This window comes from Schistocerca gregaria, chromosome 5, assembly GCF_023897955.1.
Source record: "Schistocerca gregaria isolate iqSchGreg1 chromosome 5, iqSchGreg1.2, whole genome shotgun sequence".
In the NCBI taxonomy this organism is placed as follows: domain Eukaryota; kingdom Metazoa; phylum Arthropoda; class Insecta; order Orthoptera; family Acrididae; genus Schistocerca; species Schistocerca gregaria.
Window position 1 is genome coordinate 352,989,875 of NC_064924.1, and position 25,586 is coordinate 353,015,460.

Below are 25,586 nucleotides of genomic sequence, written 5' to 3' on the forward strand. Positions count from 1 at the left end.
CAGCATCACCCGACCTAATTTGACTACATTCCATTATCCTCATTTTGCTTTTGTTGATGTTCATCTTATACCCTCCTTTCAAGACACTGTCCGTTCCATTCAACTGCTCTTCCAAGTCCTTTGCTGTCTCTGACAGAATTACAATGTCATCGGCGAACCTCAAAGTTTTTATTTCTTCTCCATGGATTTTAATACCTACTCCGAACTTTTCTTTTGTTTCCTTTACTGCTTGCTCAATATACAGATTGAATAACAATCCTGTCTTACTCCCTTCCCAACAACTGTTTCCCTTTCATGTCCCTCGACTCTTTATAACTGCCATCTGGTTTCTGTACAAATTGTAAATAGCCTTTCGCTCCCTGTATTTTACCCCTGCCACCTTTAGAATTTGAAAGAGAGTATTCCAGTCAACATTGTCAAAAGCTTTCTCTAAGTCTACAAATGCTAGAAATGCAGGTTTGGCTTTCCTTAATCTTTCTTCTAAGATAAGTCGTAAGGTCAGTATTGCCTCACATGTTCCAACATTTCTACGGAATCCAAACTGATCTTCCCCAAGATCGGCTTCTACTAGTTTTTCCATTCGTCTGTAAAGAATTCGTGTTAGTATTTTACAGCTGTGGCTTATTAGACTGATTGTTCGGTAATTTTCACATCTGTCAACACCTGCTTTCTTTGGGATTGGAATTATTATGTTCTTCTTGAAGTCTGAGGGTATTTCACCTGTCTCGTACATCTTGCTCACCAGATGGTAGAGTTTTGTCAGGACTGGCTCTCCCTAGGCCATCAGTAGTTCCAATGGAATGTTGTCTACTCTGGGGGCCTTGTTTCGACTCAGGTCTTTCAATGCTCTGTCAAACTCTTCACGCAGTATTGCATCTCCCATCTCATCCTCATCCACATCCTCCTCCATTACCATAATATTGTTCTCAAGTACATCGTCCTTGTATAGACCCTCTATATACTCCTTCCACCTTTCTGCTTTCCCTTCTTTGCTTAGAACTGGGTTTCCATCTGAGCTCTTGATATTCATGCAAGTGGCTCTCTTTCCTCCAAAGGTCTCTTTAATTTTCCTGTAGGCTGTATCTACCTTACCCCTAGTGAGATAAGCCTCCACATCCTTACATTTTTCCTCTAGCCATCCCTGCTTAGCCATTTTGCACTTCCTGTCGATCTCATTTTTGATACGTTTGTATTCCTTATTGCCTGCTTCATTTACTGCATTTTTATATTTTCCTCTTTTTAAATTTAATATTTCTTCTGTTACCCAAGGATTTCTACTAGCCCTCCTCTGTTTACCTACTTGATCCTCTGCTGCCTTCAGTATTTCATCCCTCAAAGCTACCCATTCTTCTTCTACTCTATTTCTTTCCTCCATTACTGTCAATTGTTCCCTTATGCTCTCCCTGAAACTCATCACAACCTCTGGTTCTTTCAGTTTATCCAGGTCCCATCTCCTTAAATTCCCACCTTTTTGCAGTTTCTTCAGTTTTAATTTACAGGTCATAACCAATAGATTGTAGCCAGAGTCCACATCTGCCCCTGGAAATGTCTTACAATTTAAAACCTGGTTCCTAAGGGAAGTAGAACTGTTGAGAAGCAAAATTTAGGAAGCATCTGCTATGAGAAGAAAGTGTGAAAAATCTTATCAGAGGAAATTAAATCAAGATTGGATGGTGTGGAGGAGGACTGGAGTGCTAATGCACTATAAATTTTCCTGAAGCAGTCAGGAAGGTAGCAGTGGTGGAGACTTTGTAAAGGAAAAGGGAGAGAAGCGTAAGAACTGAATGGATTGCCAGAGAATTATTGGAGGTGGCTGAGGAAAAGAAAAAAACCATGTCACATATTGTTAAGCTCCGGGAATAAAGAGAACTGGAATAGGTGCAAGGTGTATAAAAAAAGATGGCCAAGAAATTGACAGAGAATTATTGGAGGTGGCTGAGGAAAAGAAAAAACTGTGTCACATATTGTTAAGCTCCGGGAATAAAGAGAAGTGGAATAGGTGCAAGGCGTATAAAAAAAGATGGCCAAGAAATTGACAAGAAAGTGTAAGGAAGAGGAATGGGAATTTGGATATAGGAGATCAGCAGAGGCATGGAGAATGATAAGGATGGCTAGCAATGCTGCACCCACTATATGATCTATATCTATTGGACAGTGGAAAAAGCACTTTGAAGAATTTCTGGTAGTAAAAAAAAGAGACTATACGATTGAAGTCTATAACAAAATCAGTACATTAGGTAATACCGAACCTGTACTAGAGGAAGAAGTAAAGGAGATGCTGAAAAAGCCAAGAAATGGAAAGGAATGTGGACTGTAAGGAGTTGTGATGGACCTGTAGAAATATAGGCCCCCTCAAAGGGTGAAACTATATGCAAATTGTTCAGTCAGATTGTGGGGGGAGAGGAAATACCAAGAGAGTGGTGTTGTCATACATACTAGGTGACAATTGTTAAACCATAAGGAAAAAAATTGTTAATTAGTTACAAACTACAGTGTCCACACACTTTATTCAACATGTAAACATCACTACTGATATTGGGATTTAGGTTATGACAAGAATTTGCTCCCATCATTGGAGATGATGTGGAACAGATGAATAGCAAAATTCTACATGATCTGCCGAAGTTTCGCTATATCATGGCTGTTGATGACATCCTGAATGGCTGTTTTCAGCTCAGCAATGGTTTTGGGGTTACTGCTATACACCTTGTCTTTAATATAGCCCCACAAAAAGTAGTTGCATTTGTTCAGATCTAAAGCATATGGTGGCCAATCGAGGCCCATGCCAGTGGCCTCTGGATACCCGAGAGCCAGAATGCAGTTCCCAAAGAGCTCCTCCAGGACATAAAACACTCTCCTGCTTTGATGTGGTTGAGCTCTGTCTTGCATGAACCACATCTTGTCAAAATCATGACACTTTGGATAATGGGGGTGAAATCGTTTCATAAACTTTCACTTACCGTTCAGAGTCACGCTGCAAACAAGGAATATCGCGCCGATTGTTCTGTGACTGGACATTGCACACCACACAGTCACCCATTGAGTGAGACGAGACATCATTATTATGAAATACAAATTCTCAGTCCCCCAAACGCGCCAGTTTTGCTTACTGAAGAACTCATCCAATGAAGGTTGGCTTTGCTGCTAAATGAAACAAGGCTCGCGCGCATGTGCATAGTAATTCCCATCATACTTCCCTGGCCAATTGTGCAGTTTGAACATCCTTATGAAAACTGTTCAGAAGTTATGATAATTTTGTTTTATATAGTTCAATAATTGTCACCCTGTATCTGCTATCTATAAAAAGGAAACAAGAAGCACCAAAATAATTAGAGGGAAATCAGTATTACGGATCTGTCAGAACAAATTTTAGTGCTATATTGAAAAACAGGTTGGAGAATGAGATTGATGGAAAGATGCAAAAGGAACAGGAAGGTTTTACAGTTGGACAATCTTGTATGGATCATACTTTTGGCCTTAAACAAATAATTGAGAAGGCAGATTCTAAGAGTCAGGAAGTACACCTGGTATTTGTGGATTTAGAAAAAGCACACGATTCTGTACCCATCAATGCACTTTGGGAAATGGAGCTGTATACAGTTGTTGAAGCAAAACAAATTCCCTAATTTGGAGAATATACCACCGATTGTACCCACCAGTTAAAGAAGGGAGAAAGTTCAATGAGGCATTCCAAACATCAAAAAACCTTAGAAAGGGCTGCAGTAGGTTGCCGTCCCTATTTAAAATATATACACAGCATGTACTGAAATGGTGGAATCAGTCATGTGGAGGTATAAGCATTCTTTTCCAGCATGGTACTCTCTGCTCATTATTATTTGCTGATGATAAAGTATAGATATCACAAAATAGAGAGGATGTCAGGTTTATGATAAGTTAATGGAAATATTTGAACAAGGTGAGTTTAGAATAAATATCTAGTAGTGGAAGGAGACAGAAGGAATATAGTACTGCTGTAAGGAACTATTAAAGCTGTAAAGCAGTTTAAATACTTTGGATCGTTTATCCATTCCTTTGGAAACTGTGAAGCAGATGTGGAATGCAGGCTGCAGCAGCAGGCAAGAGGAGCAGTTATAATGCTAAATGGAGTTCTATGAAGCAGGGCAGTATCTAAAGAAAGAAAGAAGATTGTTCTCCAGGCAGTAATGGAAAGTATACTAACATACGGTGCAGAAGTATGGACCCTGTCAGAGTGGCAGAGAAGCAGAGTATAGGCAGTAGAGATGGATTGAATAAAGAAGGCAGCTAAGATATCCATTACAGAGTGGAGAACTGAGGAAATTAGTGATATGATGACTAAGGAACAATACCTAGTAATGCAAAAAACTGAGGATAGAGCTCTTCAGTGATATGAACAAGTATGGAAAATGGAACAAGGATGGCCAAAAGCAATCCTGAAAGCGTCATTTCCAGGAAGGATGAAGTGTGGATGGCCAAGATTAAGCGGCAGTAATTACAGATGGTGAATGGAAATGAGTGTTTGGCATCATTGGCAGGGAAACCCCTTGCGGGGCAGGTCAGGGCCCTTGGTGCAGGTCTTATTGCATTCGGTGCCACATTGTGTGACCTGCATGCTGGATGGGGATGAAATGAGATGAAGACAACACAACATCCAGTCCCTGAGCGGAGAAAATCTCCGACCCAGACGAAATCAAACCCGTACCTGTAGGACGGCAGTCCGTCACGCTGACCACTCAGCTAACGGGGCATACTGCAATGATGGTGAAAGCTGGTAAATGGGAATACAGGGCAACTGCTGAAGACTGGAGAAGCTCTTAAACACAAAAATAAGTAAGAACTGAAAGATAAATCAGGCAGGGAGTTCCACATCACCAAAACTATTTTGATCAGCCCTAGAAGAGTTTTGCAGAGCTCGAAACTGAGGTAGGGAAAACTGGAGTCTGCTTGTTGAAACATATTCTAACGTTTTTGACAGCAAGAATGTGTGAAGTTGGATTGCAACCTCCGCACTTCTTTTACACGAGTAGATTTTCTTGTGAATGCTCAGCTGATATTCTTTGCTGGTTAGATGGCTACTCGAATCTCCTAAACTTTTCTTCTCCACTCTTCTCCAAAGAATGATGCTAGTCTCTCTCTCTCTCTCTCTCTCTCTCTCTCTCTCTCTCTCTCTCTCTCTCTCTCAGTCGTGAAATAAGTAGGTACTCAAAGAATACTTTTAGATCACTGTCAGTATACTTCAACTTTCTTAAGGAACAAAATGATTAAATCATTCATGTTGTCTCACATTAGACACAAATTAGATACATTTACAACATAGTTGGTTAAACAACCACAGAAATCGTAAACATATATTGCCTCTAGCTAATCTATGTTAAAATTTTTTTTAAAAACTTCAGAATCTTAATTATTCTTGTTATTTATAACAATGGGGTCTGATATGATTAGCACAGAATAACCTAGGTGTTCCACACATCTTCTGTATACTTCTAGAACTTTGGATTGTCTGCCAAATACTTGTCGGTGCCGTTTGTCCGCCGCATCTACCTTGTGCTCTCAACTGATTTCACACCCGCACACACAGACATGTGACACACAGTAGGTAGGATTCTGGCATCCCCTTCTCACATCTAAAATATCGTATGGTAGAAGGCCGAGTGGTTCTAGAATTTGTGCAGAAATTATCGAAACCCTACATATTCCCTCCTCAGATTGAACATGCGATATTTTTTACATAATCGTAATGTAAATAACATCAGCCACAACAACATTTCATGTCACAAACATATACTTCTCTCTCTCTCTCTCTCTCTCTCTCTCTCTCTCTCTCTCTCTCTCTCTCTCTCTCTCTCTCTCTCTCTCTCTTTAATATCATCTTTGCCTCCACACTTCCGTCTTGACCTACATCTCTGCCCATACTCTTTGCCTTTAAATATGTCGGCTTATGTCTGTGTACATATGGATGGATATGTGTGTGTGCGCGAGTATATACCTATCCTTTTTTCCCCCTAAGGTAAGTCTTTCCGCTCCCAGGATTGGAATGACTCCTTATCCTCTCCCTTAAAACCCACATCCTTTCATCTTTCCTTTTCCTTCCCTCTTTCCTGACGAAGCAGTCGCCAGTTGCGAAAGCTCGAAATTCTGTGTGTGTGTTTGTGTGTTTTATTCATTGTGCCTATCTACCGGTGCTTTCCCGCTTGGTAAGTCTTGGAATCTTTGTTTTCAATATGTGCCTATCTACCGGCGCTTTCCCGCTTGGTAAGTCTTGGAATCTTGTGACTTACCAAACAAAAGTGCTGGCAGGTCGATAGACACACAAACAAACACAAACATACACACAAAATTCTTGCTTCCGCAACCAGCAGTTGCTTCTTCAGGAAAGAGGGAAGGAGAGGGAAAGACGAAAGGATGTGGGTTTTTAGGGAAAGGGTAAGGAGTCATTCCAATTCTGGGAGTGGAAAAACTTACCTTAGGGGGGAAAAAGGACTGGTATACACTCGCACACACACACATATCCATCCGCACACACACAGACACAAGCAGACATTTGCAAAGGCAAAGATTTTGGGCAGAGATGTCAGTCGAATCGGAAGTAATAGAGGGAAACATTCCACGTGGGAAAATATATCTAAAAATAAAGATGCTGTTACTTACCAAATGAAAGCGTTGGTATGTTGATAGGAGACAATAAAAAACACACAAACACACACACAAATTTTAAGCTTTCACAGCCCAAGGTTGCTATGTCAGGAAAGAGGGAAGGGGAGGGAAAGACGAAAGGATGTGGGTTTTAAGGGAGAGGGTAAGGAGTCATTCCAATCCCGGGAGCGGAAGGACTTACTTTACGGGGGGAAAAGAACAGGTATACCCTCGTGCACACAGACATATCCATCCGCATATATACAGACACAAGCAGACATCGTAAAGGCAAAGAATTTGGGCAGAGATGTCAGTCGAGGCGGATGTACAGAGGCAAAGATGTTGACATTGACCTCCCTCTGTCCAATGGCCAACTTCCCACATCCGTCCACATTAAACCCACCAACAAGCAACAGTACCTCCATTATGACAGCTGCCACCCATTCCATATCAACGGTCCCTTCCCTACAGCCTAGGTATTCGTGACAAACAAATCTGCTTTGTCCTGAATCCTTGAAACATTACACCAACAACCTGAAAACAGCTTTCGCATCCCACAACTACCCTCCCAACCTGGTATAGAGGCAAATAACCAGAGCCACTTCCTCATACCCTCAAACCCAGAACCTCCCACAGAAGAACCCCAAAAGTGCCCCACTTGTGACGGGATACGTTCTGGGACTGGATCATACTCTGAAAGTGGCTCTCCAGCAGGGATATGACTTCCTGAAATCCTGCCCTGAAATGAGATCCATCCTTCATGAAATCCTCCCCACTCCTCCAAGAGTGTATTTCCGCCGTCCACCTAGCCTTCATAACCTCTTGGTTCATCCCTATGAAATCTCCAAATCACCTTCCCTACCCTCTGGCTCCTACCCTTGTAACCGACCCCGGTGTAAAACCTGTCCCATGCACCCTCCCACCACCACCTACTCCAGTCCTGTAACCCGGAAAGTGTACACAATCAAAGGCAGAGCCACGTGTGACTGACCTGCCTACACTGTGAAGCTTTCTATGTGAGAATGACCAGCAACAAACTGTCCATTCGCATGAATGGACACAGGCAGACAGTGTTTGTTGGTAATGAGGATCACCCTGTGGCTAAACATGGCTTGGTGCACGGCCAGCACATCTTGGCACAGTGTTACACCGTGCGGGTTATCTAGATCCTTCCCACTAACACCAACCTATCAGAACTCCGGAGATGGGAATTTGCCATTCAATATACCCCCTCTTCCCGTTACCCACCAGGCTTCAACCTCCACTAATTTCAAGTTACCATCGCTCATACATCACCTGTCATTCAACAACATCTTTGCCTTTTTACTTCCGCGCCTCGACTGACATCTCTGCCCAAATTCTTTGCCTTTACATATGTCTGCTTGTGTCTGTATATGTGCGGATGGATATGTGTGTGTGCATGTGAGTGTATATCTAAGGTAAGTCTTTCCGCTCCCAGGATTGGAATGACTCCTTACCCTCTCCCTTAAAACCCACATCCTTTCGTCTTTCCCTCTCCTTCCCTCTTTCCTGATGAAGCAACCGTTGGTAGCGAAAGCTTATGAAAGCCTTGGTATGTTGATAGAGACACTAACAAACACAAACCCACACACAAAATTCAAGCTTTCGCAACCCACAGTTGCTTCATCAGGAAAGAGGGAAACATGAAAGGATTTGGGTTTTAAGGGAGAGGGTAAGGATTCATTCCAATCCCGGGAGCAGAAAGACTTACCTTAGGGGGATATGTCTGCTTGTGTCTGTATATGTGTGGATGGATGTGTGTGTGTGTGTGTGTGTGTGTGCGAGTATATACCTGTCCCTTTTTCCCTCTAAGGTAAGTCAATATAAACACATTTAACAGAAAACTATCATGCTTAATAGTAAGTCTCAGAAGCAACTTTTAAATACAAAAACAATTTGTAGACTGACGGTTGCTCAACAGTGATGGAAAGATGTGTATTGTGAATTACTAGGAAACACAAAAAATAAACAACTATATCAGAGACCAACTATATCAGAGACCAAACTGGAGTAGGAGAACTGTAAATATGACTAGAATAATACATGTATCAAGGTGAGTGGGTGATAGATGGGTCAAAAAAGTTCTTTACAAGTTTCCAAGAGGAAATGATAGCATAATGTTGCATATATAGCTTGTTATGCTGTGGGTCTGATGTTTTTCTATCTTTGCCACTTCTATCCTTCACACAGCCTTTTACTCCTTTGCATGTATTTGTATTGTTTTCTATGATATATTCCATGTCTTGAGTTTTTAAGTGCCTCTGTTTTATTCAAGAAATAAAATGCAGTCATTATCTGCTGTTATAATTTAATTGCAGCCTGTCACAAGTAATACAGCATGAGTAGATGATATGAGAAAACACGCAGGAACAACATGGAGGCATATAGCAGAAGACCTTAATACATAGACAAGTTCAGAACAGTGATTTATCATGTAATGAATAACAAATAGGTCGTACTCCAGCTGTATTAAGCATACTTTTTGTTAAGCTTTTGATTATTACATTCTATAGTACTTTGCTTTCATTTAGTATCTATCTACCATTACATTAACTGATGAAAAACAGTGGTGTGATATAAGCAAAGTTTGTGACTCCAGCTTTGTTGTTGCATATGTTCACTATATTCGACCAGTAACTACAATTATCAGTAGTAACTAAAGGAATGAATTGTCAGTAGTTACTAAAAGAAAGAAGAAAACATTGCTACATAACGGGAAAAAGCTTCATAAAAATTGTGTAATACAGCTGGTGGTTATATATGTAAATACCAGACTACAAATCAAAAGGTCTGGGTTTCAGTCCTGATTTGGTCCTATGGTTGTTTTATGCCATTTACCACTCTTTCATCTCTGGTAATGATTTGCATATGAAAGTGTCAAATTGCACCATGGCTGAGAACCTACTTTAAACTGTAAATCCCTTTATAACTAACTAGGTTAAATTGTAGGAAGGCAAGAGCATAGTGCTTTGGCTAGTGAAGTACTGTGGGGTTCAGACCAAACACCATGTTGACTGATGCTTTACCTTTTAGTGGCTGCACTAGTTTTTCATGTAGATTGTAGCAAACCCCAAAGAAATGTAATACTTTAACTGTATGAGTTGGAGATTATCACATTCACAAATGATTGAGTTATATCTATTTAATTTTAATTGCATCAGCTGAATTTATTTATGATTGCAGAAGTTCTTTGTTGAAATGGAAAAAAAGCGCACCGAGCAGGCTCAGAAGATGCAAGAGGTATATGGAAGTACTGGACCAGTAATGATGAAACTTGAAAGTGTTGTCCTGCAAACAAGTACTGGCTGTTGCCCTCTTATGATACCTTACTATGAGTTCTGGGAACATGAGATTTTCATTTCACTTGTAAGGTCAGTACCTGATGTCAGTAATGTCACAAATGTGGACACTGTTTTAACATTTTTCTAAAATACAGGGTTAAGCCAATTCCACAAGACTTTATTTCCTACATGAATGGAGACAGAAACTGGGGATAAATTTTTAACTTACACTTGAAACTATAACATTTTTTTTTAATTTTCAAAATAACCGCCCCATTTTCCAGGTGTACATTTTACCTTTGGATATTTCTTATAGTTACACTTGAGGTCATAGTTTTCATTTATATGTCACATATAGTCGATGTGCTCTCCACTGGAGAACATGCACACAGTAGTCAGGCTCAACATTTGTGAGCATGCCTGTCATTCAGGCTTTCACTGCTAATGCTATGCAGGCCACAGTTTGCCCAAAATTGTTGGAAGGTGAGATTTATGTGCCTTTTATGCCATAGAAGTTGCAGCGCCATATTTGTGATGCATCTCACGCTGCACAGTTGTAACTGATTCACTACTGTTGAAACAGAGAAAGAAAAATACTTTTGATGCTGTAATTTCACCATCTCTGGAGTCCCATATTTGGTACTAACAAGTGAGCTAGCTATACCGAACACCTCCATCAGTAACCATACAAAATGGCAACCTACAACTAGCACCAAGGTAAACTTTAAGTTTCAATACATAAGTTAAAAATTACTCCAGTGTTCTAACTTCAGTTACGTACAAGATACAGTATTCTGAAATCAGATACATCTTTTAGAAACAACTTGTATTTTCTGTTATCATTTTGGTACTTGTCACTTGCACACAATCAGCTCTGTAAGGATTATAGAGCATGTAATGCAAAATACTGTTACTGAATTGATTTTAACACCATAGTATAACTTTCTGAGAAAAATTCAAAAGAAATTGTGAAAAGCAACATAAATATTAAGAATTTCAGTAATCTGGTACATAATTCAGGTCACTTTAATGCGACAGAATCTGTGGTAGACTTACATTGTATCCAGCAGGAATGTTTTTGCCATACACACTCTCTAGTCTATAAAACAAAGGCTTTTTAATAGCAAAGATAGAAAAAAGTATGTAAAATGATAGAAGATCAAAGGAAGTAAAAAGTAGAGAGGGAGGAGCTGTGTGTGTGTGTGTGTGTGTGTGTGTGTGTGTGTGTGTGTGTGAGAGAGAGAGAGTGAGTGAGAGAGAGAGAGAGAGAGAGAGAGAGAGAGAGAGAGAGAGAGAGAGAGAGAGACAACAACACACAACAGGATTTATGGGATCAACAAAAATCAAATCAAATCAAATCAAGCTACCTCAAAATACCTGTATTTTGATACAAATAAAGACATAAGATTCATGAATTGTAAAAGTAAACTATCTGTTATGTCAAAGAACTAAAAGAATAAAATACTGAAATCAAGGAGAGTTTCCGTCATTTCACTCTAGATGTACGTGGTGATTTTTCCACTGTGTACAAACTCTGGGGATTGATAAATGAGAGGATACAGAACAATAAAGGTTTAATGAAATTTTGTATGGAAATGCATGGTTTCCATACTAGATACCATTTATTCGATCATACATTGTTATAGAGACCGTGGTCTAATATGCGCTGTGCCATTCAGCCACAGTCAACATATGTACCGAAAATGGTTTCCATGTGTTTCAACACATTCATTTGTGCACCGTACCATGTTCTGTCCCACACGTTCACATCAGCCAGGCTGCAACCGAACAGTATGACAGGGAACATGAAATGCTGCTCCAGTGTCTCCACGTCTGGAATGGACTATGCATACATGATACTTTTGAGATGGCCCCAAAGCCACAAACTGCACTGGTTGAGATCTGGTGAATGAGAATGCTGTGCAACTGTACCCCCTTGTCTGATCCATTGACCATGGAAGACTCAATGGAGATGCACCCAGACATTAACGGTGAAGTGGGCTGGAGCGCCATCATGTAGCAGCCACATAACCCTTCAAATCATCAATGGCACTTCTTCCAGCAGGTGAGGCAAGGCCACCCACAAGAAACACCAACAGTTCTTGCCTGTTAGGTGACGTGGAAGGAAGATTGGTCCCAAAATATGGTCGCCAGCTGGGATACCAGCTCACACGTTCCAGCTGCACCAATGCTGATGTTTCACTGCCACCCAACAACCATGGGGGTTCTGCATACTATCCCACAGATGACTGTTATGAAAATAGAAGATACCACATGAAAATTGAAGATACCGTTCAGTGTAAAGGTGGCCTCACCTGTGAATGGGATAGATGGCACAAATCCTGGAATCATAGTTGCCTGGTGAAGAAAACAGTGACAAAACTGCTCCTGATGTGGAAAGGCTGTCGCTAATAAGCCATGCACACTCTGTAGGTGGTAAGGGTAGTAATGATTGTCATGAAGAATGTTCCAAACATCATATGGCTTATGCTGTACTGGCAGGCCAGGCGCCTGGTACTGATACGGCAGTCACCTTCCACAGTTTTAATCACATTTCTTCCAAGCCTGGAGTCCAAACATTTCGGGTATGTCCTTCATGATTTCCTGCTGTCTGAAACAACCCTGTCTCCACAAACAATGAAACACTGTTGCAAACATTGAATGCTGTGGTTGTTGTCAGTGGGGATAGGTCTCCTGATACAGCCTTTCTGCTCGTCATCCGTTGCCATATGTCTTTCTGTAAGTAAACACGATGTTGACAAGCTCTTGATTCGAATACAGAACCATTGTGTACATCACTGTGTCAGATCCACTATAAGATGAGCCAGCAAGAGAAATGAATGGGACACAACATTATCAATGAATATGGCAGGAGAGGGTGTTAGGTCATGACATATGGAGAACAGTACGAACCTCTAGGAGGGAACCATGCATGGTACAGTGAGTATTAGGCCGGTGGTGTCTAGCATGGAAACCTTGCATTTCTGGACGTAAGTTCATTACACGTTTGCTGTTCCATATCCTTTCATCGATCAATCCCTAGAGTTTGTGGAAAACAATCACCCTGTATAATTGACCAACAACAAAAAGCATTATTTACCAACTGAAATGGTACTGGAAATATATTTTCATTATTTGCACTCTAGAACTGAGCTGTTCATACCTTCTAAATAAATCATTTGTAACCACTTACTTCAGTTAAATAAAACGTTGTTAAAGAGTCGCTTTCTGTTACTCGCACAATAAATGTAATATTTCACTGTGCCTCATACCCTCTGATACCAGACTTCGCAACAATCTTTGCCTTGAACAGTTTTGTTGATTGTTCCAATTTGGTTCACAGAACCCAACGAAGTGCTCCAAAATCCATTCACATCTACTGACATTGCAGTTGGGTATAAATGGACAGCCAACTAGTAAATGTGCAGACACGCATTTAAAACTGTAGTAGTTCATGTATTAAAAATTTTGCACTAAAATTTTCATGCATATCGTAGAATCCCAAAACTTAGTGCCCTGCAGTTTTGTTTAACTTTCTCTCCTCCATAGCTCACTGCATACCTTTTTGGTGGGTTCTTCTTTTCTGTTGCTGGGTTATGCATTGTAAAATGAGCCCACTTTTTGCTTTAAATACAGTAGTGTAGAATCTAATACAGCACATTATGATATATTAAAAACAAAGATTCCAAGACTTACCAAGCGGGAAAGCACCAGCAGACAGGCACAATGAACAAAACACACAAACACACACGCAGACGCTTGTGTCTGTGTATGTGCGGATGGATATATGTGTGTGTGTGCGAGTGTACGCCTGTCCTTTTTTCCTCCTAAGGGAAGTCTTTCCGCTCCTGGGATTGGAATGACTCCTTACCCTGTCCCTTAAAACCCACATCCTTTCGTCTTTCCCTCTCCTTCCCTCTTTCCTGAAGAAGCAACCATCGGTTGCGAAAGCTAGTAATTCTGTGTGTGTGTTTATGTGTTTTGTTCATTGTGCCTGTCTGCCGGCGCTTTCCCGCTTGGTAAGTCTTGGAATCTTTGGTTTTAATATATTTTTCCCATGTGGAAGTTTCTTTCTATTTTATTTACAACACATTATGACATAGATATTAGGGATTAAAATTTGTTAGTTGGATTTCAAGTAGTAGTTGGAGGGTTGACCACAATTTGCCATATTAAATCCTTGATGTTCAGCCTGCAACTCCCAAAAACTCCCTGCTTTTGTTATTGTTGGTATTATCTCAACAGAAAACCTATCCCTCACAATTATTTTACAACTGTGGCCTTGGACTTCTTTTTTCTGCGATACTCCTTTACATGCAATCTAACAACAATGGCATTTAATATTCCTTCTTCATTTACAATAAGACCATTAGTGTTTATTATACATCATAAAACAACTGACTGTGTCTCACTAAGACCTAGCTTAAGGCTCCCGTTTTATAATTCTGTCGACTGTTCCTCTTTTAAAACATTTTCATTTAATAGATTCCACAGCATTCAGTGCTCCTCTGTGAATTCTGTGTCAGTCAATAAGTCTGTGAAGCTCTTGTGGTGCAACATAACAAGTGATACATTTTTTACACTTCCTCCAATAGACACAGTGTCTCTTGAGCATGGGAGATGTGTATTGTCCTTAAAAGTTCTCAAAATGCATGTAAATATAAGAAAATGCATGCCTTACAAAATTTACAGAGTACGCATTATAAATTGACTGTTCTTATTTTTTGATGACTTCACGTTCAGTATTATTCGGTGGTAAGAGATCATAAGAAATACATGCCACACATATTCCAGGAAGTGCAGATCACGACACAACATATGTGATTTCAAGTTTAATATTTGTTTATTCATACATGTGAAAAAGTATTTCTAAGTCTCATTTTACTCATATTAAACGTTGTTGTAGTCTTGGATACAAAGACTCCATGCTACTGTATGTGCAAGTCTCATCATCTCTACATAACTACTGAAATCTTTGATTGGAATTGTTTACTTTGGTCAATCTGTGGTCTTCCTCAACATCACTCCCCCATCTCCTGAATTCTTTCAGTGCTATTGTCTGTTACCAAATTACCTGTTCCTTAATTCCTGAATACCTCAAGATGTGTCCTATAAACATATCACAAGTTGTGCCATAATATGCCTTCTCCCTGATTTGATTCACTACATCTTCATTAGTCATCAGATCTAACCATGTGATATGTAAATGTATTTTGAAAAACTCTGTTGTCTTCTTCTTCTTTTCCTTTGTGTTTTCCCATTCCTTCTGTGGGGTCAGCATCTCTATAGGGATTGAGAGCAGAATATTGTGTAGCCCATCTGTGTCTAGAATAAATTTATCTTCAAGTGTGAGAACATTTTCTAAATGTTTGTGTAGTGGGTATGTGAGGTGGGATGTGGGTATGAGCTTATGTTAGTAGTTATCTAGTTGGATGTGAGAAATGATGTACAATATAAACCAAACCCAGACTGTCCGGCTCACAAGTCCTTCTCATAATCTGTGCGGCAGATTCAATGTGGGGCAGGCTTGCCTCCCTGTATCCCAAGTGTTTTGGGTTGATCTAATCTCTCCTTTTCTGTACTGTATATAATTTATATTTTATTTCCATGTAAACCTACACTCGCTAGAACTACTTTTCGAAAAGACCTCCTACACTTAAATTTTTATTAGATGTTAACATATTTCTCTTTATAAGAAAAATTTTTCTTACTGCCCAAGTAACAAAATATGTTGATTACTTTAGGGTCTGATTTCCTAATTTAATTTCCTCAGTGTCATCTTATGTAGTTCAAAACCACCCTGTTACCCTTAATTTACTATTATTGTTGTTATCTTACAACCTCTTTTCTAGGAACTGTCCATTACATTCAGCTGATTCACGAAGTCCTTTGCCATAGGTCATCAATCTTACTGTAAAGTTTTTATTTCTTCTGTCTGTACTTCAATTCCTTTTCCAAATTTCTATGTGGTTTCCTGTGCAGTTTGCCCAATGTTTGGATTGAATAAAATGAGGGATAGACTAAAATCTTGCCTCACTTCCTTCTCAACTGCTGCCTCCCTTTTATGTCCTTCAACTCTTTTTACTATTGTTTGGTTTTTGTACAAGTTGTAGACCGCATTACATTCCTTGTATTTTATCCGAGACAACACCAGAATTTGAAGGAATGTATTGCAGTCAACATTGTCAAACACCTTTTTAAAATCTACATGTGGTAGAATTTCTTTAATCTGCCTGGTATGACAAGTCATAGGGTCAATATTATTTCACATGTTCCCACATTTGGCCCTAACCAAACTGATCTTCTCCCATGCCAACTTCTACCAGTGTTTACATTCTTCTGTAATTAATTTGTGTTAATATTTTGCAACTTTGACTTATTAAACTGTAGTTCTAATAATACTCACTCAAGGGCATGTGCCTTCTTTGGTAATGTCATTATTACATCATCCTTGAAGTCTGGTGGTCTTTTACCTGTCTCATATGTCATGAATATCAGGTGGAATAGTTTCATCATGGTTGATTTTCCCAAGGATCTTAAAAATGCCAAAGGGTAAGCATCTATTCCTAATGTCTTGTTTCAACTTAGGTCTTTCAGAGCCCTTGTCTTATTCTCCTCACAGTATCAGATCCCTTCCTCCAACAGACACCCTCAATCTCATCTCCACGCATTTCCTCTTCCCATTCCATAATACTGTCTTCAAATTTCTTTCCTCTATACAGCCCTTCAATATATTTCTTCCACCTTTCAGTCTTGCCATCTTTTTTTAGTACTGGCTTGCAAGTGCACTATTGATATTCATATAGCCACTTATCTTTTCTTCAAAGGTTCCTTTAATTTTACCAGATATGAAATCCATATTTTCTCATAGTCATGTATGTTTGTACAGCTTTGCATTTATCCTCTAGTAATTCTTTGCCATTCTTCATTTTCTGTCAATCTCAAATTCTAGATGGCTCTATTCCCTTTTGCCATTTTTGTTTGCCTAATTTTTGTATTTATAATTTTCATTGATTAAATTTACTACCTTCTTCATTAACCAAGGATTTGAACTTGTTATTTTGCTTGTATTTTCCTCTGCTGACATTACTATGTGCTTGATTTCTTAATGCGACAAGTAACAATTCCATCATAATAATTTCTCTAGTGTGATTTAGTCATTTCCTCTTGCTCTCTTTAATACTCATAACAACATATGGATGTTTCAACATATCTAGGCCCCATTTTCTAATTTCTTATCTTTCCGCAATTTTTCCACTGTAATCTGCATCTCATAACTAGTAAATCATGAGGTGCCCAAAATACCTGAAAATTTCATTGTAAAAATCAGAAAACTATACTTATGTCATAATGTCCTCTGTCACCTGCAAAGTAGTCACCTTCAGCTTCTATGTAATGATCCCACTGTTGTTCCCACTCTTAGACTTTAAGAATCACTCCTGTAAGTCCACAGGGTGAAGGATGTTCAGGATCCATTGTAATTCCACTTATATGTCTTCAGTCAATTCAAAACGTCACCCTTTCAATGCAGTTTTCATCTTCAGGAATAGGTAGAAGTCCCATGGGGCTAGGTCTGGCAAATACGTAGGTAGAGTGAGGTGCCTGCAGGTGCGTTGCCCTGGTGCACCAACCAGTCTTTCATTTTCCACAACCTTGACCATTTGTGCTGCAAATTTCCCCTCAGTCACCTCAGAACCTCGCAGTAAAACTGGCCATTGAGAGTCTGACCAAAGGAGAAAGGGAGAGATCAGCATTGTGTTGCTGCAAACTTTCTTTGGCCTTGGAGACGGCATTTTTGTGAGGATTGCAGATTCATTTCATTGTCACAACCATTGACCCAATATTCATTAACTGTTATGATTCTGGATAAGAATGTTGGACACTCTCAAACTCTTTGTTGCAGCTTGGTACACATTTGAATCCTATGGTTTCATCGGTTGATGCTGAGAAGGCGAGGGACAAACTTTGCTGCAATTTTTCTCATGTTCAATTCATCAGCTAGAATTCATTTTCTGATCTGTCTATCACAATTCTCCTCCCACCTCTGTTTTGTATAGTGCACTTAGCGTTTCACTCTTATTAACTCATGTGCGATGTTTTAGCAGTAATCTCTGTCTTCCATATTACCTTGTCTTCCAACTTTAAGCTCTCAGGTTTTCAAATCTCATCTGGTGCAGTTCCCTACAATGTCTTTCCTTCTCATCCCATCAGGTAAATTATCCCTGACCCAAGGTTCTGGCTGACTTTTCCAAAATCTAGCCCTTTTCCTAAATCTCTCCAGTCCTTTTCCTTCACCCCTCTTCCTTCCCCTTCAACACTTCTGCCATGAGAAGGAGCCACTGGCTCTGAAAGCTTGCATAAGTTTAAACTACTTTTATGTGTATGTTCTCCTACCACCATTTGGTGAGTAGGTTTTTTATCTATACAATTTCATAATATAATGAAAAGGATAATTACTACTTATCATATAGTGGAGATGTTGAGTCACAGTTAGACACAACAAAAAGACAGACAGACACACACACACATACACACACACACACACACACACAAAAACTGCAACTCACACCCATATGATCGTGGTCTCTGGCAGCTGAGACCAGACTGTGAGCAGCAGTGCATGATGGGTTAGGCAGCTGCATGGTGGGGGTAAGGAGGAGGCTGGGGTGAGTATGGGAGGGATAGCAAGGTAAGTGTTACTTATGAGAGCACACAGAAACAAGGTGGAGACAGGGTAGGTACAGTCAGGAGGTTAGACAGAGGGCAGGGGGTAGCAGAAAAGGAGAGAAGTATAAAGACTGTGAGTGCCTTGGTCAGGGTGTGTACGACCTGGGACAACCGGTAAATCTGGGAAAAACCCAGGAATTTTTTCATCGTGGAGAAAACCAGGAAAAACCTGGGAATTTTTTGGAATTCATTTGGAATTTCATTGTTTTAGTTTTCAGTTAAATTTGTGTAATTTTGACTGGTAAGAACTGACACTCTAACAAAGAATATTACTGTATCCAGCTACTGCAGAATAATACTGTACCAATGAATCATAAACAAAAGAAAAAAAAACAAAGTCAAAGGAAATGCTCCATTTACAACAGCAAAACACTGTGTACACACAAGCGTCTGCCAACAGCGAAATGTCTCATAGGCCTTAGGATGAAGACTACGCAATACTATGCAACAGTAAGCCTCTTTCTATAAGAGTGATGTCAGAACTGTTTACATTATGTTCTTTTGAGCAGTTGGCAGTGGGCTCACGCACATGCGCAGTTGAGTCGTGTATAAGCAGTACCTTCTGCCACTTCTGGCTACTTGAACTGTGGCTGCTAGCTGTATCGGCAGTAGCAGTTAGCAGCCAGGCATAATGAGAAAAAATTTTCTGCCATGCCCTAGCTACCATATTTTCCCATGTGCAGAGTTGTCTGAGTTGTAGCCGGCAGGGAGGTAGTCCCCACATGACCCATGTTTACATTTCCTGATTTCGCTGATTCCTCTAAGTTTATTTCTCCCACGTCAAATGAAAATTAGTAGTTTCAGTTTTCTGATTTTATTTTATTTCCACATTTCTGGCAATCATTGGAGATCAATGAAGTTAATTTTGTCAGTTTGCTAAGTAAATTTTGCTTTTATTAATCTTTTCCACTGAGGCAGGCAATCAATTTATTTGAAACAAATTGTTTCATTCCACAGTATTGGCTACTTCCAATTGTTCACTGAATTTCAGGTGCACACTTTAATCTTCTGGCATGTATGGCATGGTGCTATAATAAATAACTAAACCTGTGGCAGTATAGTAATGGTACTTCAAGAAAATTACATCTCAAAAGCCTCACACTTCATTGTGAATCTGGACAAACCAGTGTACACTACAAGCAGCATTATTCATTTTAGTATAGTTTACAAAATTCTGATGCTCTTGGAGTATCTTCTGATGTCCTGTTTCTTTTATGACATAATATAAGGTCCCTTAATGCTTTATACTTATGAAGATACGGGCTTCCTGCATCAATGCAGCTGTGCAATAATACATGTTTTCTTTGTGCTCTCTGGCAACTGCTAAAATGAAATATTGCGAATGGTGGTGTGAAAAGCATTACTATCAAAGGAAATTTCCTTTTACGCAAGATGAGTTATGTTAAATGTGAGAATGTGGGATGAATTTCTTGAAGCACAGAGCATTTGACTCTCATTTAAAACTTAATGCTTTGAGGACCAGCCACATACAAGAGTTTCGAGCCCAGAAGACCAGACATTTATGTCATTATTTTAAATTTTACTAGCACATTTGTGTGATGTATCTTGAAGGGTAACACACGCAAAAAGAAGACTAATGTTACATGTGAAAGCTTAGCTTCTTATGTAGCTCATTAATCTTCGAGATCAATATTATACATGTTTTTTCTTGTAGCTACACTATGTACATTAATGTAACCATTAACATGCTTTGTCCAAGATATGTGAGAGGCAGGCGGTTTTTTAACTTGAACGGTAGGATCATCATGGATAATACTGCTGTACCGAGCGAGGTGGCGCAGTGGTTAGCACACTGGACTCGCATTCGGGAGGACGACGGTTCAATCCCATCTCCGGCCATCCTGATTAAGTTTTTCCGTGATTTCTCTAAATCGTTTCAGGCAAATGCCGGGATGGTTCCTTTGAAAGGGCACGGCCGATTTCCTTCCCAATCCTTCCCTAACCCGAGCTTGCACTCCGTTTCTAATGTCCTCATTGTCAACGGGATGTTAAACACTAACCACCACCACCACCACCACATCCCTTTGTGTGTTTGCACTAGTTAGTGATCTTACTATTGGCTGGCTACATCATGTGTCCTATGTTCTGATATCTGCTGTCATCGGCTGGCTAGATCATGTGACATTAGCTATGATTGGTTTACAAAAGGGCATCATGATGTTGATTTCAGTGCTTCGGAAACTAATGTGCTGTGTTCGGTGGAATTCGAATGTATACTTTCTTAATATGAAAATATGCAGCGTATATGTTGCTGCAAATCAAAGGTCTTTGCAAAACGTGTTTTTTTTTTCTTTTGTTTCCTAAAGTGCTGGGAAGTGCACACTGGTGTACAAAATGTTAACCATTCAAATTAATGATAAGTTTTACAGCTCCGAGGAAAAATCTATGGAAAATTTACTGTAACTTAACATGGAAAAAGTGTATTTTCAACCAAGAAAAAATGTATGTTTTAACTGGGGAAAGCCCGGGAATTTTTTTTCCTTGTCTGCATATACACCCTGATTGATGGAATGGAGGCCTGTCTAGTGCTGGAATGGGAACAGGTAAGAGGCTAGATGGGTAAGAACAATGACTAATGAAGGTTGAGGACAGAAGGGTTACAGGAACATAGGATATATTGCAGGGAGAGTTCCCATCTGCACTCTTCAGAAAACTTTGTGTTGGTGAGAAGGATCGAGCTGGCACAGGCTGTGAAGCATGAAATGAAGGACATCATGTTGGGTGGCATGCTCAGCAATGGGATGATTCAGCTGTTTCTTGGCCACACTTTCTCAGTTGCCATTCATGTGGATGGACAGCTTGTGAGCTGTGATGCCTAACCAGAATGGTTGCAGATTAGCTTGTAGATCACATGATTGGATTCACAGATAGCCCTGCCTCTGATGGGATAGGTCACAGAGGAGTGTTCCCCTTGTGGCTCAGGACCACCTAAGACTTGAACACATTCTCTGTCAGGGTTTTAACTACCTCTCATTGTGCCCTGAAATGAGAAATGCCCTACCCACTATCCTTCCCATCCCTCTGACAGTGGTTTTCCACCGCCCAACAAACCTAAACAATATCCTCATCCATCCCTTCACAACCCCTGCTCCCAACCCCTTGCCTCATAGCTCATATCCCTTTAACAGACCTAGATGCAAGACTTATCCCATATATCCTGCCACCACCACCACCACCACCATCTACTCCACTCACAAGCATCATATATCCCATCAAAGGTAGGGCTACCTGTGAAACAAGCCACGTGATCTACAAGCTAAGCTGCAATGACACTGGTGCATTCTATAAGGACATAGAACCATTAACGTGTCTGTGTGCATGAATGGCCACCGACAAACTGTGGCCAAGAAACAGCTGGAGCACCACATTGCTGAATACGCTAACCAGCACAACATTCTTCATTTCAGTGACTGTTTCACAGCCTGTGCCATCTGGATCTTTCCCACCAACACCAGCTTTTCTGAATTTCATAGGTGTGAACTCTACCTGCGATATATCCTATGTTCCCGTAGCCCTCAACCTTCATTTGTCATTGTTCTTACTTATCTAGCCTCCTCATTGTTCCCATTCCAGCACTACATAGCCCACTAGTCCACCAATGCTTTTTTACTTCTCTCCATTTCTGCTAACCCACCCACCCTCCATCTAACCTCCTGACCACACCTAGCTACCCTACCCTCTCTCCACCTACCCCTGTATGTTCCCACAAGCAGCACTTTACCATCGCCTACCCCTACAGTGCTATCCCTCCCCATGCCCATCCCTGACTCCTCTTTACCCTCCATCATCCTGTTGTCTCCCCCATCATGTGCTGCCGACAGAGACTACTGTTGTCATGTGAGTGCATGATGTGCTTGTGTGTGTGTGTGTGTGTGTGTGTGTGTGTGTGTGTGTGTGTGTGTGTGTGTGTGTGTGTGTGTGTGTTTTGTCTTATTTCGCATGAAGGGCTTGTTGGTTGAAAGTTCTCTTTCTTGCAGTCTTGTTGTTGTACCTATCTGCAATCTCTGCTATTTGGTGAGTAGCAGCTATCCTTTTCATAACATTGTTACATTCCATCCTGGATTTTGCATTGTTTGACTTTGCCTAATGGCTCTTCTTCCATTCCATAACCCAGTGCTGTTTTCCTTTGTTACTATTTTCTAATGCATTACTCAAATCAGTGTCTGCCCTTCTTTCTCTGCTTTCTTGTGTTTCTCTTTTTGCTCAGAAACCACATTGCATGCTCTACTTATAAGCCACACTGTATCAACCATATTGGCCATGCACAATGGACAGTTACAAGACTGCACTGATTGTTGGTGCAACGTCTCAGCCCACAGTACTCTCGTCAATATCATTAATCCTATACATCCAAATTGATTACTCTTCCTGTGTCACTCTCGCATATTTTTGTATGTTATTTTCCATGCCTTCCTGTGCAACACGAGCTTGTATCTCATTCTACCCATCCCTTCCCACCCCTGCTCCTTCTCCTCTCTATTCAAGTTTGCACATACTAACCTCACCTAATCTAGTCACATCTGCTGTACCCCTTCTTCACTCTTATCCATCCACAGGCCTGCAACGCACATACAATCTTTTCATTTCTTTTTTCTTTGACCTCATAGCAGGTTCATGCTACTTTCAGTTGATTTTTGCCTGTCACTATATTCATGGGCCCCTACAGGAAAAAGATAATCAGGGGAAAGTTATCATGAAAAGCATTATGGTGACATACTGTTAGTAAAGTTGTTGACTCAGTTACAACCCTTAACTTGAGCCATAACATTCAGTGGTGGAAGCAAGACTTACAAAGAATTAAGACATGTTCATGGAATTTGTTGACCTGTAAAAGGTGACTGACTATGTAAAATGGTGAAAGATATTCCAAATTTTGAGAAAAATGTAGTCTGTCACTCCCATTGTTCAATCTACATATTGTAAATGCAATAACAGAAATAAAAGAGGCATCCAAGAGTGCAACTGAACTTCAGAGTGGAAGGATATCAATGATAAGATTTGCTGAGGACATTGCTATCCTCAGTGAAAGCGAAAAAGAAGTGCAGGACTTGTGGAATGGAATGACCAGTCTAGTGAGTACAGAATATGAATTGAAAGTAAACTGAGAAAAGTCAAAAGTTATATGGAGCAGCAAGAAATGAAATTAGTGATGAAATTAATAGCAAAATTGGGAACCACAAGGTAGATGGAGTTAAGGAATTCTGTTATCTCTGATGCAAAATGACACATGACAAATGAAGCAAGGGCATAACAAGCAGATTAACAAAGGCAAAGAGGGCACTCCTGGCCAAGAGAAGTCCACTACTATCAAACATCTGCCTTAATTGAGGAACAAATTTTTGAGAAAGTATATTTGGAGCATGATAATGTATGGTAGTGGATCATCGACTAGGAAAAGGAATATGTGGAAAACACTGATAAGAGGGGACCATATTTTAAGATGTGTCAAGACTTCAGCCAATACCTTCCACAGTACTCAGGAGAGATGTAGAGGGTAAAAATTATAGGAGAAGAGAGATATTGGAAAACATCTATGAAATAATTGAGGATGTAGGATGCACGTAATGCTCTGAGAGAAAGAGGCTGAAACAGAGGTGGAATTCTTGGCTGTATACATCAAACCAGTCAGAAATTTTGGGAATCCATTAAACAATTTGCACCATTTGATGCCCCGAGCTCATCATGCTGCCATCACACCTTGTTACACACCATCAAATAACTGGTCAGGAAAAAAAGTTAACATGACACATTGGACAAGAGGATACTTTGACATTACACAAACCTGTTGTTCTTGGAAGGGCATGTCTGGAGACATGAGATCCTCAGGTGTCAGCCAACTGGTATATCACTGAGGTTTATGGTAGAATGGTCCAGGTATCACGACAGCAGTCATTTCAAGAAGATGAATGGACTTGACATTTTTCCCTGACCCTGGAAAAACCCAGCCTCACTACTATAGTACACATACACAACAAAAGCTGCTTTGGTCAAATGACGAAAGATGGTGAAATAAAGCACTAAATCTGCCCTAAAAATGAATGAAAAGAAACAGATAGAACAAATAGAGCCAACCAAAATCAAAGTACACTATTAAATAGGAAATTTGACACTGAAATTACAATTGAAAACACCTCACCATTACAACCTACAATTAAATAGCAGAATAAAGATTGATAAAAATTTGCATTTTTGAAAATTAACATCAGGCATTAAAAAATTACTACAGAACTAAATGAAGTGATAGTGAATGGCATATGTCAAGTGCTATCGGACTAAGTAGCAATCTCTGTCACACACATGTTCATGAAGCATTTATTAACAAATCTGTCAACAGTTGGATTACATTTATTTCATGACTAGTTTCGAACCAACTGGTTCATTTTCAAGCCTGCCCTAGTGAGGCTACCCTGAAAGTGCCTGATATTAACAATAAACATAAAAATAGCAATACATGCTTTTTCACAGGATGACTGTCACAATATGGCACACATGAGCTTACTGATATGTCAGAATCGAACTCGGACAACAAAATGTTGAAACTGAAAAGCACATCTATTTAGTATGGAGATGTGAAAAACTCATAATTAACTTAATAATATAATTAAGTGTAGAGGACAAATAGAAATGTAAACATTTTCCTACTCGGATAACAAAGAACAGCAGGACATTGATAGATAACTTTTTTATAGACCAAGGTAAGTTTAAGGACATAAATGCTTATCCTGTTGAGAATGGTCTTTCAGATCATGGTGAACAGCTAGTTACAGTACATGACATAGCTCCATGCAGTATATCAAATCAGAATTTCAAAGCAGTGCGTTCAATTAACAATAAAAATATTGCAAACTTTAGGGAAAGCCTAAAGCAGCTAGACTGGGATGAAGTGTATACGGAACCCGATGCAAACTTGAAATGTAACTT

At 39.9% G+C, this 25,586-nt stretch overlaps 1 protein-coding gene across 1 annotated transcript in view; it reads left to right on the plus strand.

The window, feature by feature from the left end:
* Positions 1 to 25,586, plus strand: part of LOC126273341 (dynein axonemal heavy chain 10) — a 1,458,287-nt gene that overhangs the window by 378,300 nt on the left and 1,054,401 nt on the right. Inside the window, exon 94 of the mRNA XM_049976887.1 lies at positions 9,820 to 10,007. Coding sequence (XP_049832844.1) covers positions 9,820 to 10,007 — 188 coding nt within the window. The remainder of the gene's footprint in view (positions 1 to 9,819; positions 10,008 to 25,586) is intronic.